At 45.0% G+C, this 15,310-nt stretch overlaps 1 protein-coding gene and 6 non-coding genes across 7 annotated transcripts; all 7 read left to right on the top strand.

Moving 5' to 3' along the window:
* Positions 1–419: 419 nt before the first annotated feature.
* LOC123997305 (CD83 antigen-like) lies at positions 420–10,295 on the top strand. Its single transcript, XM_046301449.1, has 5 exons — positions 420–447; positions 539–671; positions 3,095–3,260; positions 9,947–10,019; positions 10,189–10,295. Exons 1-5 carry the CDS (start codon positions 420–422, stop codon positions 10,293–10,295), a joined length of 507 nt encoding a protein of 168 aa, XP_046157405.1.
* trnas-aga lies at positions 3,910–3,991 on the top strand. Its single transcript has one exon. It is a non-coding gene; the product is annotated as a tRNA-Ser (tRNA).
* trnas-aga lies at positions 6,637–6,718 on the top strand. Its single transcript has one exon. It is a non-coding gene; the product is annotated as a tRNA-Ser (tRNA).
* trnae-cuc lies at positions 10,281–10,352 on the top strand. Its single transcript has one exon. It is a non-coding gene; the product is annotated as a tRNA-Glu (tRNA).
* Positions 10,353–10,930: 578 nt separating this feature from the next.
* On the top strand, positions 10,931–11,012 carry trnas-aga. Its single transcript has one exon. It is a non-coding gene; the product is annotated as a tRNA-Ser (tRNA).
* A 3,564-nt stretch (positions 11,013–14,576) lies between these two features.
* trnae-cuc lies at positions 14,577–14,648 on the top strand. Its single transcript has one exon. It is a non-coding gene; the product is annotated as a tRNA-Glu (tRNA).
* A 580-nt stretch (positions 14,649–15,228) lies between these two features.
* Positions 15,229–15,310, top strand: trnas-aga. Its single transcript has one exon. It is a non-coding gene; the product is annotated as a tRNA-Ser (tRNA).

Here is a 15,310-nt window from a genome sequence, read left to right on the forward strand (position 1 = left end):
GGGTTCTGTATGAGGTGTGAACGTGATCCCATAGAATGACATTCTGGGTGTGATCGTCTCAGGTGTGTGTGCACTCTGCACGTCTGCAAAGGACTAAAACATGACATATGCTTCATCACAGTGGGTGTAGACGGGCACTTCCACTTCAGTATGATGTAAATATGATCCCATAGAATTGCACACACACCCGAGACGATCACACCAAAATATGTAATTCTATGGGATCACATTGACCCTGGCTGTCTTCATTTCTTACCCGTCTACACCCACTATGACGAAGCACAAGCATGTTTTTAGTCCTTTGCAGACGGACAGCACTCTACGGGAATCCCCATAGTTTCACTTCCATTTTAGCCTATTATATAAACTGATTCACTTCTGTTCTCGATCATCATCTTCATTGCTGTAGTTCTACAAATATGTTTTTTCAAGTCGTCTGCATTCTAGGTATGTTGTCATTTATTTTTAACAATGACTTTGATATCAGTCTAACTGCAGACTCATCTGGAATAATGATTTACCTTGTGTTTGTCTATATCTGCCTCTGTGCAAGGTGGCCTCACACAGGATAGGCCTACAGAAGAGGTGAAGTCAGTTTGTGGAGAGGACTCAATTCTGAAATGTAAAGCAATATGTAAGCCTGGGTTCCAATACCGGGCGGTGAGGTACTAATAATAATAATAATAATAATATATGCCATTTAGCAGACGCTTTTATCCAAAGCGACTTACAGTCATGTGTGCATACATTCTACGTATGGGTGGTCCCGGGGATCGAACCCACTACCCTGGCGTTACAAGCGCCATGCTCTACCAACTGAGCTACAGAAGGACTACAAGGTAAGCTTTCTATTATTGTGATAGCACAAACTGGGTGTTTTGAACCATTATTTATATGCAAAAAATATACAGCACTGGTCCTAGACCAGCAACTTGTCTCAGAGCATTTTGTATTATTCTGTACGTAAATCTGAGACACTCCATTTATTGTAATATGTTACGTTTGGTATGGTTACATTAGACAGATGGTTACTTAAAAACTTCTTAGTGCTGCAATCCCGTTAACAGGATTGATATGACAGCCAGTGAAAGTGCAGAGCGCCAAATTCAAACAACAGAAATCTCATAATTAAAATTCCTCAAACATACATGTATTTTATATCATTTTAAAGGTAATCTTGTTGTTAATCCCACCAAAGTATCCTCTTTCAAATAGGCTTTACAGTGAAAGCACCACAAACGATTATGTTAGGTCACCGCCAAGTCACAGAAATATTCAGCCATTTTCCAGACAAAGAGAGGAGTCACAAAAAGCACAAATAGAGATAAAATTAATCACTAACCTTTGGTGATCTTCATCGGATGGCACTCATAGGACTTCATGTTAGACAATACATATGTTTTGTTCGATAAAGTGCATATTTATATTTTAAAAATCTCAGTATACATTGGCGCATTACGTTCACTAGTTCCAAAAACATCCGGTGATATTGCAGAGAGCCACATCATTTTACAGAAATACTCATTATAAATGTCGATGAAAATACAATTGTTAAACATGGAAATATAGATACACTTCTCCTTAATGCAAACGCTGTGTCAGATTTCAAAAAAACTTTACGGAAAAAACAAACCATGCAATAATCTAAGTACAGATTTCAGACAACAAAGCAGCCAAAAAGATATCCGCCATATTGGGTAGTCAACATAAGTCAGAAATAGCATTAGAAATATTCACTTACCTTTGATGATCTTCATCTGAATGCACTCCCAGGAATCCCAGTTCCACATTAAATGTTTGATTTAGTTCAATAATGTCCATCATTTATGTCCAAAGAGCTACTTTTGTTAGCACGTTTGGTAAACAAATCCAAAGTCATGAAGCGCGTTCCCTAGTTGCAGATGAAATGTCAAATAGTTCCGTTACTGTCCGTAGAAACATGTCAAACGAGGTATGGAATCATTCTTTAGGCTGTTTTTAACATAAAACGTCAATAATGTTCCAACCGGAGAATTCCTATGCCTGTAGAAAAGCAATGGAACGAGAGCTAACTCTCTCATGACCGCGCCTCAGAGCCTGTGGGACTCTGCCAGAAACCTGGCTCAAACAGCCCTTATGAGCCCCCACTTCACAGCCGAATCCTCAAACAAGTTTCTAAAGACGGTTGACATCTAGTGGAAGCCTTAGGAAGTGCAACATAACCAATATCCCACTGTGTATTCAATAGGGGCTGGGTTGAAAATCAACCAACCTCAGATTTCCAACTTCTTGTTTGGATTTCTTCTCAGGTTTTTGCCTGCCATATGAGTTCTGTTACACACACAGACATCATTCAAACAGTTTTAGAAACTTCAGAGTGTTTTTTATCCAATGCGAATAATAATATGCATATATTAGCAACTGGGACTGAAGAGCAGGCCGTTTACTCTAGGCACCTCTGGGCACCTTTCATCCAAGCTACTCAATACTGCCCTTGCAGTCGGGTTGAATAGGTGGTAGTATAACACAAATATTTAGCAAACCAAAGGTTGCGAGTTTGAATCTCACCATCGACAATTTTAGCTCATTAGCAACTTTTTAACTACTTAGCATGTTAGCTAACCCTAACCCTTTTAGCTAACTCCTAAACTTAACCCTAACCCATAGCCTAGATAACATTAGCTAAAATAGCCAGAATTCCTAACATATCATACATACGTTTTGCAAATTTGTAACATATAATAAGAATTGTAATTTATCATACAAAATGGGTGACCAACATCCACGAATTAAAATATACCATACAAAACGTAACATCATACTTAATGTGGGGCGGCAGGTAGCCTAGTGCTGAGAGTGTTGGATTAGTAACCGAAAGGTTGCAAGGTTGAATCCCTGAGCTGACAAGGTAAAAATATGTTGTTCTACCACTGAATAAGGCAGTTAATCCACTGTTCCCAAGCCATCATTGAAAATAAGAATTTGTTCTTACCTGATTTGCCTAGTTACATAAAGGTAAGGTTTAACAAAAATGTAGTGTCTTGGATTTATTTACAAAATTAAATGCTTTAAGACCAGCTGTTAGAGGCATAAAGTAACCTCACACCCTTTTCTTCCAGCTGGGTGAGGAGCCCTCTAATAAGGAGTCTGGTCTATTGATGAAGAGGCTATCACCTAACAGCACCGCCCAATGGTACTCAGGCCTGGAGCGTAAAGTGGAACTTTTGGCTGATAATTATTTTGATATCTTCCTGCCCAATGTAACGGCTGTTGATAGCAGCCCGGGTTCGATTCCCTACAGGATAGCTCCCACATTACACACTGACTGCCAAACCAGCGCACACACATAGTCTCCTTTAGCTGAACGGATGTGACGGCGGGATTCTAGAGTGACGGACGGCCCAGCTGAGCCAATGGCGGAAGACTACAGACTACACCCCAGCTGAACCAATCCAAAGATCCGATCTCCCAGGATCAACCTTCTTTCTGTTTTGTATAAATTGTATTGTAACGGTTCACTCTTTCTCTTTTCCTGCTGTTCTGTGCGAGCGAATGGGAGAGCCGTATTTACGTGTACCAGATATTCTAACTCTGAATAAACTGTCGCTTGTCGTACAATTTTAACACCTTGTCTGAATCGATCCTTAACCGGCTCACCCTTCACCATATCCTTTTATCAACACTAGGCAAATCAGTTAAGAACAAGTTCGTATTTTCAATGAAGGCCGACACCTGCCAAACCCGGATGACGCAGGGCCAATTGTGCGCTGCCCTCTGGGCCTATCAATCACTGCCAGTTGTGATACAGCCTGTAAAAAAATGGTTACCAACGTAATTTGTGTTTTGCTAAAACATAAGATCAGTCAGTGTCTGATATATTTGTAATTTTATGTTGGCTATTACCGGTTTCAGTTTTTAAAAGTATCAGCTGTTGTCGTGGCCGAGTGGTTAAGGCGATGGACTAGAAATCCATTGGGATCTTCCTGTGAAGGTTCGAATCCTGCCGACAACGTGATATTTTTCTCCTGTGATTGGTAATGCCCAGGCGTTTACATTGTATCATAGATAGCCAGTATCTGTTATTGTATCACTACACATAAATCGCTAGCTCCACGGTATCAATCTTTACCAACTTGAAATTAGGTTACTCCTGTCAATCAAGCACTCCTGTTCATGACAACAGTCAATAACTAATTAGTTGCAAACGCCAGCCTTCCTAAAATGCATTGTTATTTCATCAAGCATGTTAGCTAAATCACGTAGTTAGCTATGTAACGTTAGCTTGCTAAAACTGTTCCTCGCTTCACACCGTCAGCACCACTGATGATACACCCAGAAAAACGGACAGCGAAGATATAGATGCCCTTCTTGAGGACATACTTGACGATGATTTCGATTCCCTTGCGCTAAACGTGAGTAAATAACCTTAGCTACATCGCCTTGCATTGTTGAATGCAGTTTTTTGTTGTTGTTGCTAACAGCATCTACTGTCCAGTAGTAGTAGCTAGCTAAAGTTAGCTGTCTGGATATCACACGGGTGTATTAGCTAGCTATAATGAGATAAAGATGAGGCTATGTTTGATTGTTTTTAGCCTGTTTCCAAATGAAAGGTTGCTATCATTTTTGTCCTTCTGCATTAGCTAACGTTACATTGCAAAAGGGCCGACTAGCAACTTACCTTGGCTTACTGCATTCGCATAACAGGCAGTCTCCTTGTGGAGTGCAACAAGAGGCAGGTCGTTATTGCGTTGGACTAGTTAACTGTTAAGGTTGCAAGAATGGATACCCGAGCTGACAAGGTGAAAATCTGTCGTTCTGCAACTTGGTCCTGGACTTCCTGACGGGCCGCCCCCAGGTGGTGAGGGTAGGAAACAACATCTCCACCCCGCTGATCCTCAACACTGGGGCCCCACAAGGGTGCGCTCTCTGCCCTCTCCTGTACTCCCTGTTCATTAACATTGCTAACCATGTGTATGTGACAAATCAAATTTGATTTGTTGACCAAAGTCGACACTCTCATTGACCTCTATACCAACACTCTTTGCTTGGTGGGCAAAACAACGAAAAACCGCCACCTGCTGGAGGGAAACAGATTTCCCGCCGATTTGGCCCTTTCTCTTCCTCAACAGATAGCCCAGTATATTTTCACTTTGACGGCTACTTTTACTTTTATATTCTAGTAGGATAAATCTACGCCTTGACTTAGACAACGAAATATAGAAAACGTGTTGGTGCTGAACAAAAAATGCGTACCCTATTCTTTCTCCATGCCTTTGCACTAGGTAAGTTCAAATTTCATTTTAGGGCTAACGAGGCTTTATGTCCTCTCTTACAAAAAAAAGATTGCAGTTTTGAAACTGCAGTAACTTCTGTCGACTGTGGTATTTTGGAAGCAGTAATTGCAAAATTGCAGTTATACTGCACTCTAACTGCAGCTACATTGCAAATTTACTGCAGTAAAAAAAATGTTATTTTGGATGCAGTATTTGCAGCATACTACAGTTACACTGCACTCTGACAGCCATCTTTTTTTCGTAAGGGCCGCCCATCAAGGTTCGTTTTGACATTTGCCTTCCATTTTTCCAGTTTGCCTACACAGCAGGATTATGAAGGATGCTGAAAACACAAGGTCAATATGCGGCAAGGAGATGTAAAGAAAATTCTTTACCTGGAAGTACAAGTGTCTCCTGGCAGCACCTGTAGGAGAGCAGAACCAGGATGGGCAGGTTCACCTCAGAGTGACAGGTGACTGTGTTATATTCTCATTGTGTGCTTGTTTTAGTATGTAAACAAACTGTATACTGCATGTGGATGTTTTAAATTGGACCCCCAGAGAGTTCCTCTGTGCTGATATATACTCTTTTAAAGTTTCCAGTGTTGCTCAAGGATTTGTGTATTATTTTTTCATTTGCAGGTTGCCTGTACAATAAGTCCACAGACCAATCAGAAAACAATACCATCCTAGTTCTTTCCATTGTGGACCTTCGACATGAGCTAACCAACTGGTCCCTGGTGGTCTAGTGGTTAGGATTCGGCGCTCTCACCGCGCGGCCCGGGTTCGATTCCCGGTCAGGGAACATAATGTTTTTCTTTGCTCTGAACAGATTTTCTCTGTACGAACAGTTTTCACCAATGTTCTCTTCATAATACTATGATAATGTTAAATCAGTGTAGGCTGCTGGGGGGAGGACGGCTCATAGACGAAAAACCAGATTGCATACCAGAGAGAATACTATAGACATCAAGAAAGCCAGTCAATTGATGATTGACAAGTTTTCCAACACTTTTGATGAACGAGGAAAAATAGAAATAGGCCTATAACAGTTAGGATCAGCTTGATCTCCCCCTTTGGCGATATACCACAATCCCCCGAGGTGCCTTATTGCTATTTTTATTTATTTATTATTTAACTAGGCAAATCAGTTAAGAACAAGTTCGTATTTTCAATGAAGGCCGACACCTGCCAAACCCGGATGACGCAGGGCCAATTGTGCACTGCCCTCTGGGCCTATCAATCACTGCCGGTTGTGATACAGCCTGTAAAAAATGGTTACCAACGTAATTTGAGTTTTGCTAAAACATAATATCAGTCAGTGTCTGATATATTTGTAATTTTATGTTGGCTATTACCGGTTTCAGTTTTCAAACGTATCAGTAGTTGTCGTGGCCGAGTGGTTAAGGCGATGGACTAGAAATCCATTGGGATCTTCCCGCGCAGGTTCAAATCCTGCCGACAACGTGATATTTTTCTCCTGTGATTGGTAATGCCCAGGCGTTTACATTGTATCATAGATAGCCAGTATCTGTTATTGTATCACTACACATAAATCGCTAGCTCCACGGTATCAATCTTTACCAACTTGAAATTAGGTTACGCCTGTCAATCAAGCACTCCTGTTCATGACAACAGTCAATAACTAATTAGTTGCAAACGCCAGCCTTCCTAAAATGCATTGTTATTTCATCAAGCATGTTAGCTAAATCACGTAGTTAGCTATGTAACGTTAGCTTGCTAAAACTGTTCCTCGCTTCACACCGTCAGCACCACTGACGATACACCCAGAAAAACGGACAGAGAAGATATAGATGCCCTTCTTGAGGACATACTTGACGATGATTTCGATTCCCTTGCGCTATACGTGAGTAAATAACCTTAGCTACATCGCCATGCATTGTTGAATGCAGTTTTTTGTTGTTGTTTCTAACAGCATCTACTGTCCAGTAGTAGTAGCTAGCTAAAGTTAGCTGTCTGGATATCACACGGGTGTATTAGCTAGCTATAATGAGATAAAGATGAGGCTATGTTTGATTGTTTTTAGCCTGTTTCCAAATGAAAGGTTGCTATCATTTTTGTCCTTCTGCATTAGCTAACGTTACATTGCAAAAGGGCCGGCTAGCAACTTACCTTGGCTTACTGCATTCGCATAACAGGAAGTCTCCTTGTGGAGTGCAACAAGAGGCAGGTCGTTATTGCGTTGGACTAGTTAACTGCAAGGTTGCAAGAATGGATACCCGAGCTGACAAGGTGAAAATCTGTCGTTCTGCAACTTGGTCCTGGACTTCCTAACGGGCCGCCCCCAGGTGGTGAGGGTAGGAAACAACATCTCCACCCCGCTGATCCTCAACACTGGGGCCCCACAAGGGTGTGCTCTCTGCCCTCTCCTGTACTCCCTGTTCATTAACATTGCTAACCATGTGTATGTGACAAATCAAATTTGATTTGATTTGTTGACCAAAGTCGACACTCTCATTGACCTCTATCTTTTTTTTTTTTTTTTAAGGGCCGCCCATCAAGGTTCGTTTTGACATTTGCCTTCCATTTTTCTAGAACAGGGCTCCGGGCAGCCGAGCGGAAATGGAGGAAAACTCGCCTCCCTGTGGACCTGGCATCCTTTCACTCCCTCCTCTCTACATTTTCCTCCTCTGTCTCTGCTGCTAAAGCCATTTTCTACCACTCTAAATTCCAAGCATCTGCCTCTAACCCTAGGAAGCTCTTTGCCACCTTCTCCTCCCTCCTGAATCCTCCCCCCTCCTCTCTCTCTGCAGATGACTTCCGTCAACCATTTTGAAAAGAAGGTCGATGACATCCGATCCTCGTTTGCTAAGTCAAACGGCACCGCTGGTTCTGCTCACACTGCCCTACCCTGTTCTCTGACCTCTTTCTCCCCTCTCTCTCAGATGAAATCTTGCGTCTTGTGACGGCCGGCCGCCCAACAACCTGCCCGCTTGACCCTATCCCCTCCTCTCTTCTCCAGACCATTTCCGGAGACCTTCTCCCTTACCTCACCTCGCTCATCAACTCATCCCTGACCGTTGGCTACGTCCCTTCCGTCTTCAAGAGAGCGAGAGTTGCACCCCTTCTGAAAAAACCTACACTCGATCCCTCCGATGTCAACAACTACAGACCAGTATCCCTTCTTTCTTTTCTCTCCAAAACTCTTGAACGTGCCGTCCTTGGCCAGCTCTCCCGCTATCTCTCTCTGAATGACCTTCTTGATCCAAATCAGTCAGGTTTCAAGACTAGTCATTCAACTGAGACTGCTCTTCTCTGCATCACGGAGGCGCTCCGCACTGCTAAAGCTAACTCTCTCTCCTCTGCTCTCATCCTTCTAGACCTATCGGCTGCCTTCGATACTGTGAACCATCAGATCCTCCTCTCCACCCTCTCCGAGTTGGGCATCTCCGGCGCGGCCCACGCTTGGATTGCGTCCTACCTGACAGGTCGCTCCTACCAGGTGGCGTGGCGAGAATCTGTCTCCTCACCACGCGCTCTCACCACTGGTGTCCCCCAGGGCTCTGTTCTAGGTCCTCTCCTATTCTCGCTATACACCAAGTCACTTGGCTCTGTCATAACCTCACATGGTCTCTCCTATCATTGCTATGCAGACGACACACAATTAATCTTCTCCTTTCCCCCTTCTGATGACCGGGTGGCGACGCATCTCTGCATGTCTGGCAGACATATCAGTGTGGATGACGGATCACCACCTCAAGCTGAACCTCGGCAAGACGGAGCTGCTCTTCCTCCCGGGGAAGGACTGCCCGTTCCATGATCTCGCCATCACGGTTGACAACTCCATTGTGTCCTCCTCCCAGAGCGCTAAGAACCTTGGCGTGATCCTGGACAACACCCTGTCGTTCTCAACTAACATCAAGGCGGTGGCCCGTTCCTGTAGGTTCATGCTCTACAACATCCGCAGAGTACGACCCTGCCTCACACAGGAAGCGGCGCAGGTCCTAATCCAGGCACTTGTCATCTCCCGTCTGGATTACTGCAACTCGCTGTTGGCTGGGTCCCTGCCTGTGCCATTAAACCCCTACAACTCATCCAGAACGCCGCAGCCCGTCTGGTGTTCAACCTTCCCAAGTTCTCTCACGTCACCCCGCTCCTCCGCTCTCTCCACTGGCTTCCAGTTGAAGCTCGCATCCGCTACAAGACCATGGTGCTTGCCTACGGAGCTGTGAGGGGAACGGCACCTCAGTACCTCCAGGCTCTGATCAGGCCCTACACCCAAACAAGGGCACTGCGTTCATCCACCTCTGGCCTGCTCGCCTCCCTACCACTGAGGAAGTACAGTTCCCGCTCAGCCCAGTCAAAACTGTTCGCTGCTCTGGCCCCCCAATGGTGGAACAAACTCCCTCACGACGCCAGGACAGCGGAGTCAATCACCACCTTCCGGAAACACCTGAAACCCCACCTCTTTAAGGAATACCTTGGATAGGATAAGTAATCCTTCTCACCCCCCCCCCTTTAAGATTTAGATGCACTATTGTAAAGTGACTGTTCTACTGGATGTCATAAGGTGAATGCACCAATTTGTAAGTCGCTCTGGATAAGAGCGTCTGCTAAATGACTTAAATGTAAATGTACATTTTTCCAGTTTGCCTACACAGCAGGATTATGAAGGATGCTGAAAACACAAGGTCAATATGCGGCAAGGAGATGTGAAGAAAATTCTTTACCTGGAAGTACAAGTGTCTCCTGGCAGCACCTGTAGGAGAGCAGAACCAGGAGGGGCAGGTTCACCTCAGAGTGACAGGTGACTGTGTTATATTCTCATTGTGTGCTTGTTTTAGTATGTAAACAAACTGTATACTGCATGTGGATGTTTTAAATTGGACCCCCAGAGAGTTCCTCTGTGCTGATATATACTCTTTTAAAGTTTCCAGTGTTGCTCAAGGATTTGTGTATTATTTTTTCATTTGCAGGTTGCCTGTACAATAAGTCCACAGACCAATCAGAAAACAATACCATCCTAGTTCTTTCCATTGTGGACCTTCGACATGAGCTAACCAACTGGTCCCTGGTGGTCTAGTGGTTAGGATTCGGCGCTCTCACCGCCGCGGCCCGGGTTCGATTCCCGGTCAGGGAACATAATGTTTTTCTTTGCTCTGAACAGATTTTCTCTGTACGAACAGTTTTCACCAATGTTCTCTTCATAATACTATGATAATGTTAAATCAGTGTAGGCTGCTGGGGGGAGGACGGCTCATAGACGAAAAACCAGATTGCATACCAGAGAGAATACTATAGACATCAAGAAAGCCAGTCAATTGATGATTGACAAGTTTTCCAACACTTTTGATGAACGAGGAAAAATAGAAATAGGCCTATAACAGTTAGGATCAGCTTGATCTCCCCTTTGGCGATATACCACAATCCCCGAGGTGCCTTATTGCTATTTTTATTTATTTATTATTTAACTAGGCAAATCAGTTAAGAACAAGTTCGTATTTTCAATGAAGGCCGACACCTGCCAAACCCGGATGACGCAGGGCCAATTGTGCACTGCCCTCTGGGCCTATCAATCACTGCCGGTTGTGATACAGCCTGTAAAAAATGGTTACCAACGTAATTTGAGTTTTGCTAAAACATAATATCAGTCAGTGTCTGATATATTTGTAATTTTATGTTGGCTATTACCGGTTTCAGTTTTCAAACGTATCAGTAGTTGTCGTGGCCGAGTGGTTAAGGCGATGGACTAGAAATCCATTGGGATCTTCCCGCGCAGGTTCAAATCCTGCCGACAACGTGATATTTTTCTCCTGTGATTGGTAATGCCCAGGCGTTTACATTGTATCATAGATAGCCAGTATCTGTTATTGTATCACTACACATAAATCGCTAGCTCCACGGTATCAATCTTTACCAACTTGAAATTAGGTTACGCCTGTCAATCAAGCACTCCTGTTCATGACAACAGTCAATAACTAATTAGTTGCAAACGCCAGCCTTCCTAAAATGCATTGTTATTTCATCAAGCATGTTAGCTAAATCACGTAGTTAGCTATGTAACGTTAGCTTGCTAAAACTGTTCCTCGCTTCACACCGTCAGCACCACTGACGATACACCCAGAAAAACGGACAGAGAAGATATAGATGCCCTTCTTGAGGACATACTTGACGATGATTTCGATTCCCTTGCGCTATACGTGAGTAAATAACCTTAGCTACATCGCCATGCATTGTTGAATGCAGTTTTTTGTTGTTGTTTCTAACAGCATCTACTGTCCAGTAGTAGTAGCTAGCTAAAGTTAGCTGTCTGGATATCACACGGGTGTATTAGCTAGCTATAATGAGATAAAGATGAGGCTATGTTTGATTGTTTTTAGCCTGTTTCCAAATGAAAGGTTGCTATCATTTTTGTCCTTCTGCATTAGCTAACGTTACATTGCAAAAGGGCCGGCTAGCAACTTACCTTGGCTTACTGCATTCGCATAACAGGAAGTCTCCTTGTGGAGTGCAACAAGAGGCAGGTCGTTATTGCGTTGGACTAGTTAACTGCAAGGTTGCAAGAATGGATACCCGAGCTGACAAGGTGAAAATCTGTCGTTCTGCAACTTGGTCCTGGACTTCCTAACGGGCCGCCCCCAGGTGGTGAGGGTAGGAAACAACATCTCCACCCCGCTGATCCTCAACACTGGGGCCCCACAAGGGTGTGCTCTCTGCCCTCTCCTGTACTCCCTGTTCATTAACATTGCTAACCATGTGTATGTGACAAATCAAATTTGATTTGATTTGTTGACCAAAGTCGACACTCTCATTGACCTCTATCTTTTTTTCGTAAGGGCCGCCCATCAAGGTTCGTTTTGACATTTGCCTTCCATTTTTCTAGAACAGGGCTCCGGGCAGCCGAGCGGAAATGGAGGAAAACTCGCCTCCCTGTGGACCTGGCATCCTTTCACTCCCTCCTCTCTACATTTTCCTCCTCTGTCTCTGCTGCTAAAGCCATTTTCTACCACTCTAAATTCCAAGCATCTGCCTCTAACCCTAGGAAGCTCTTTGCCACCTTCTCCTCCCTCCTGAATCCTCCCCCCCCTCCCTCCTCTCTCTCTGCAGATGACTTCGTCAACCATTTTGAAAAGAAGGTCGATGACATCCGATCCTCGTTTGCTAAGTCAAACGGCACCGCTGGTTCTGCTCACACTGCCCTACCCTGTTCTCTGACCTCTTTCTCCCCTCTCTCTCCAGATGAAATCTTGCGTCTTGTGACGGCCGGCCGCCCAACAACCTGCCCGCTTGACCCTATCCCCTCCTCTCTTCTCCAGACCATTTCCGGAGACCTTCTCCCTTACCTCACCTCGCTCATCAACTCATCCCTGACCGTTGGCTACGTCCCTTCCGTCTTCAAGAGAGCGAGAGTTGCACCCCTTCTGAAAAAACCTACACTCGATCCCTCCGATGTCAACAACTACAGACCAGTATCCCTTCTTTCTTTTCTCTCCAAAACTCTTGAACGTGCCGTCCTTGGCCAGCTCTCCCGCTATCTCTCTCTGAATGACCTTCTTGATCCAAATCAGTCAGGTTTCAAGACTAGTCATTCAACTGAGACTGCTCTTCTCTGCATCACGGAGGCGCTCCGCACTGCTAAAGCTAACTCTCTCTCCTCTGCTCTCATCCTTCTAGACCTATCGGCTGCCTTCGATACTGTGAACCATCAGATCCTCCTCTCCACCCTCTCCGAGTTGGGCATCTCCGGCGCGGCCCACGCTTGGATTGCGTCCTACCTGACAGGTCGCTCCTACCAGGTGGCGTGGCGAGAATCTGTCTCCTCACCACGCGCTCTCACCACTGGTGTCCCCCAGGGCTCTGTTCTAGGTCCTCTCCTATTCTCGCTATACACCAAGTCACTTGGCTCTGTCATAACCTCACATGGTCTCTCCTATCATTGCTATGCAGACGACACACAATTAATCTTCTCCTTTCCCCCTTCTGATGACCGGGTGGCGAATCGCATCTCTGCATGTCTGGCAGACATATCAGTGTGGATGACGGATCACCACCTCAAGCTGAACCTCGGCAAGACGGAGCTGCTCTTCCTCCCGGGGAAGGACTGCCCGTTCCATGATCTCGCCATCACGGTTGACAACTCCATTGTGTCCTCCTCCCAGAGCGCTAAGAACCTTGGCGTGATCCTGGACAACACCCTGTCGTTCTCAACTAACATCAAGGCGGTGGCCCGTTCCTGTAGGTTCATGCTCTACAACATCCGCAGAGTACGACCCTGCCTCACACAGGAAGCGGCGCAGGTCCTAATCCAGGCACTTGTCATCTCCCGTCTGGATTACTGCAACTCGCTGTTGGCTGGGTCCCTGCCTGTGCCATTAAACCCCTACAACTCATCCAGAACGCCGCAGCCCGTCTGGTGTTCAACCTTCCCAAGTTCTCTCACGTCACCCCGCTCCTCCGCTCTCTCCACTGGCTTCCAGTTGAAGCTCGCATCCGCTACAAGACCATGGTGCTTGCCTACGGAGCTGTGAGGGGAACGGCACCTCAGTACCTCCAGGCTCTGATCAGGCCCTACACCCAAACAAGGGCACTGCGTTCATCCACCTCTGGCCTGCTCGCCTCCCTACCACTGAGGAAGTACAGTTCCCGCTCAGCCCAGTCAAAACTGTTCGCTGCTCTGGCCCCCCAATGGTGGAACAAACTCCCTCACGACGCCAGGACAGCGGAGTCAATCACCACCTTCCGGAAACACCTGAAACCCCACCTCTTTAAGGAATACCTTGGATAGGATAAGTAATCCTTCTCACCCCCCCCCCTTTAAGATTTAGATGCACTATTGTAAAGTGACTGTTCTACTGGATGTCATAAGGTGAATGCACCAATTTGTAAGTCGCTCTGGATAAGAGCGTCTGCTAAATGACTTAAATGTAAATGTACATTTTTCCAGTTTGCCTACACAGCAGGATTATGAAGGATGCTGAAAACACAAGGTCAATATGCGGCAAGGAGATGTGAAGAAAATTCTTTACCTGGAAGTACAAGTGTCTCCTGGCAGCACCTGTAGGAGAGCAGAACCAGGAGGGGCAGGTTCACCTCAGAGTGACAGGTGACTGTGTTATATTCTCATTGTGTGCTTGTTTTAGTATGTAAACAAACTGTATACTGCATGTGGATGTTTTAAATTGGACCCCCAGAGAGTTCCTCTGTGCTGATATATACTCTTTTAAAGTTTCCAGTGTTGCTCAAGGATTTGTGTATTATTTTTTCATTTGCAGGTTGCCTGTACAATAAGTCCACAGACCAATCAGAAAACAATACCATCCTAGTTCTTTCCATTGTGGACCTTCGACATGAGCTAACCAACTGGTCCCTGGTGGTCTAGTGGTTAGGATTCGGCGCTCTCACCGCCGCGGCCCGGGTTCGATTCCCGGTCAGGGAACATAATGTTTTTCTTTGCTCTGAACAGATTTTCTCTGTACGAACAGTTTTCACCAATGTTCTCTTCATAATACTATGATAATGTTAAATCAGTGTAGGCTGCTGGGGGGAGGACGGCTCATAGACGAAAAACCAGATTGCATACCAGAGAGAATACTATAGACATCAAGAAAGCCAGTCAATTGATTATTGACAAGTTTTCCAACACTTTTGATGAACGAGGAAAAATAGAAATAGGCCTATAACAGTTAGGATCAGCTTGATCTCCCCCTTTGGCGATATACCACAATCCCCCGAGGTGCCTTATTGCTATTTTTATTTATTTATTATTTAACTAGGCAAATCAGTTAAGAACAAGTTCGTATTTTCAATGAAGGCCGACACCTGCCAAACCCGGATGACGCAGGGCCAATTGTGCGCTGCCCTCTGGGCCTATCAATCACTGCCGGTTGTGATACAGCCTGTAAAAAATGGTTACCAACGTAATTTGAGTTTTGCTAAAACATAATATCAGTCAGTGTCTGATATATTTGTAATTTTATGTTGGCTATTACCGGTTTCAGTTTTCAAACGTATCAGTAGTTGTCGTGGCTGAGTGGTTAAGGCGATGGACTAGAAATCCATTGGGATCTTCCCGCGCAGGTTCGAATCCTGCCGTCAACG

This window comes from Oncorhynchus gorbuscha, linkage group LG15 (assembly GCF_021184085.1).
Source record: "Oncorhynchus gorbuscha isolate QuinsamMale2020 ecotype Even-year linkage group LG15, OgorEven_v1.0, whole genome shotgun sequence".
Taxonomy (NCBI): domain Eukaryota; kingdom Metazoa; phylum Chordata; class Actinopteri; order Salmoniformes; family Salmonidae; genus Oncorhynchus; species Oncorhynchus gorbuscha.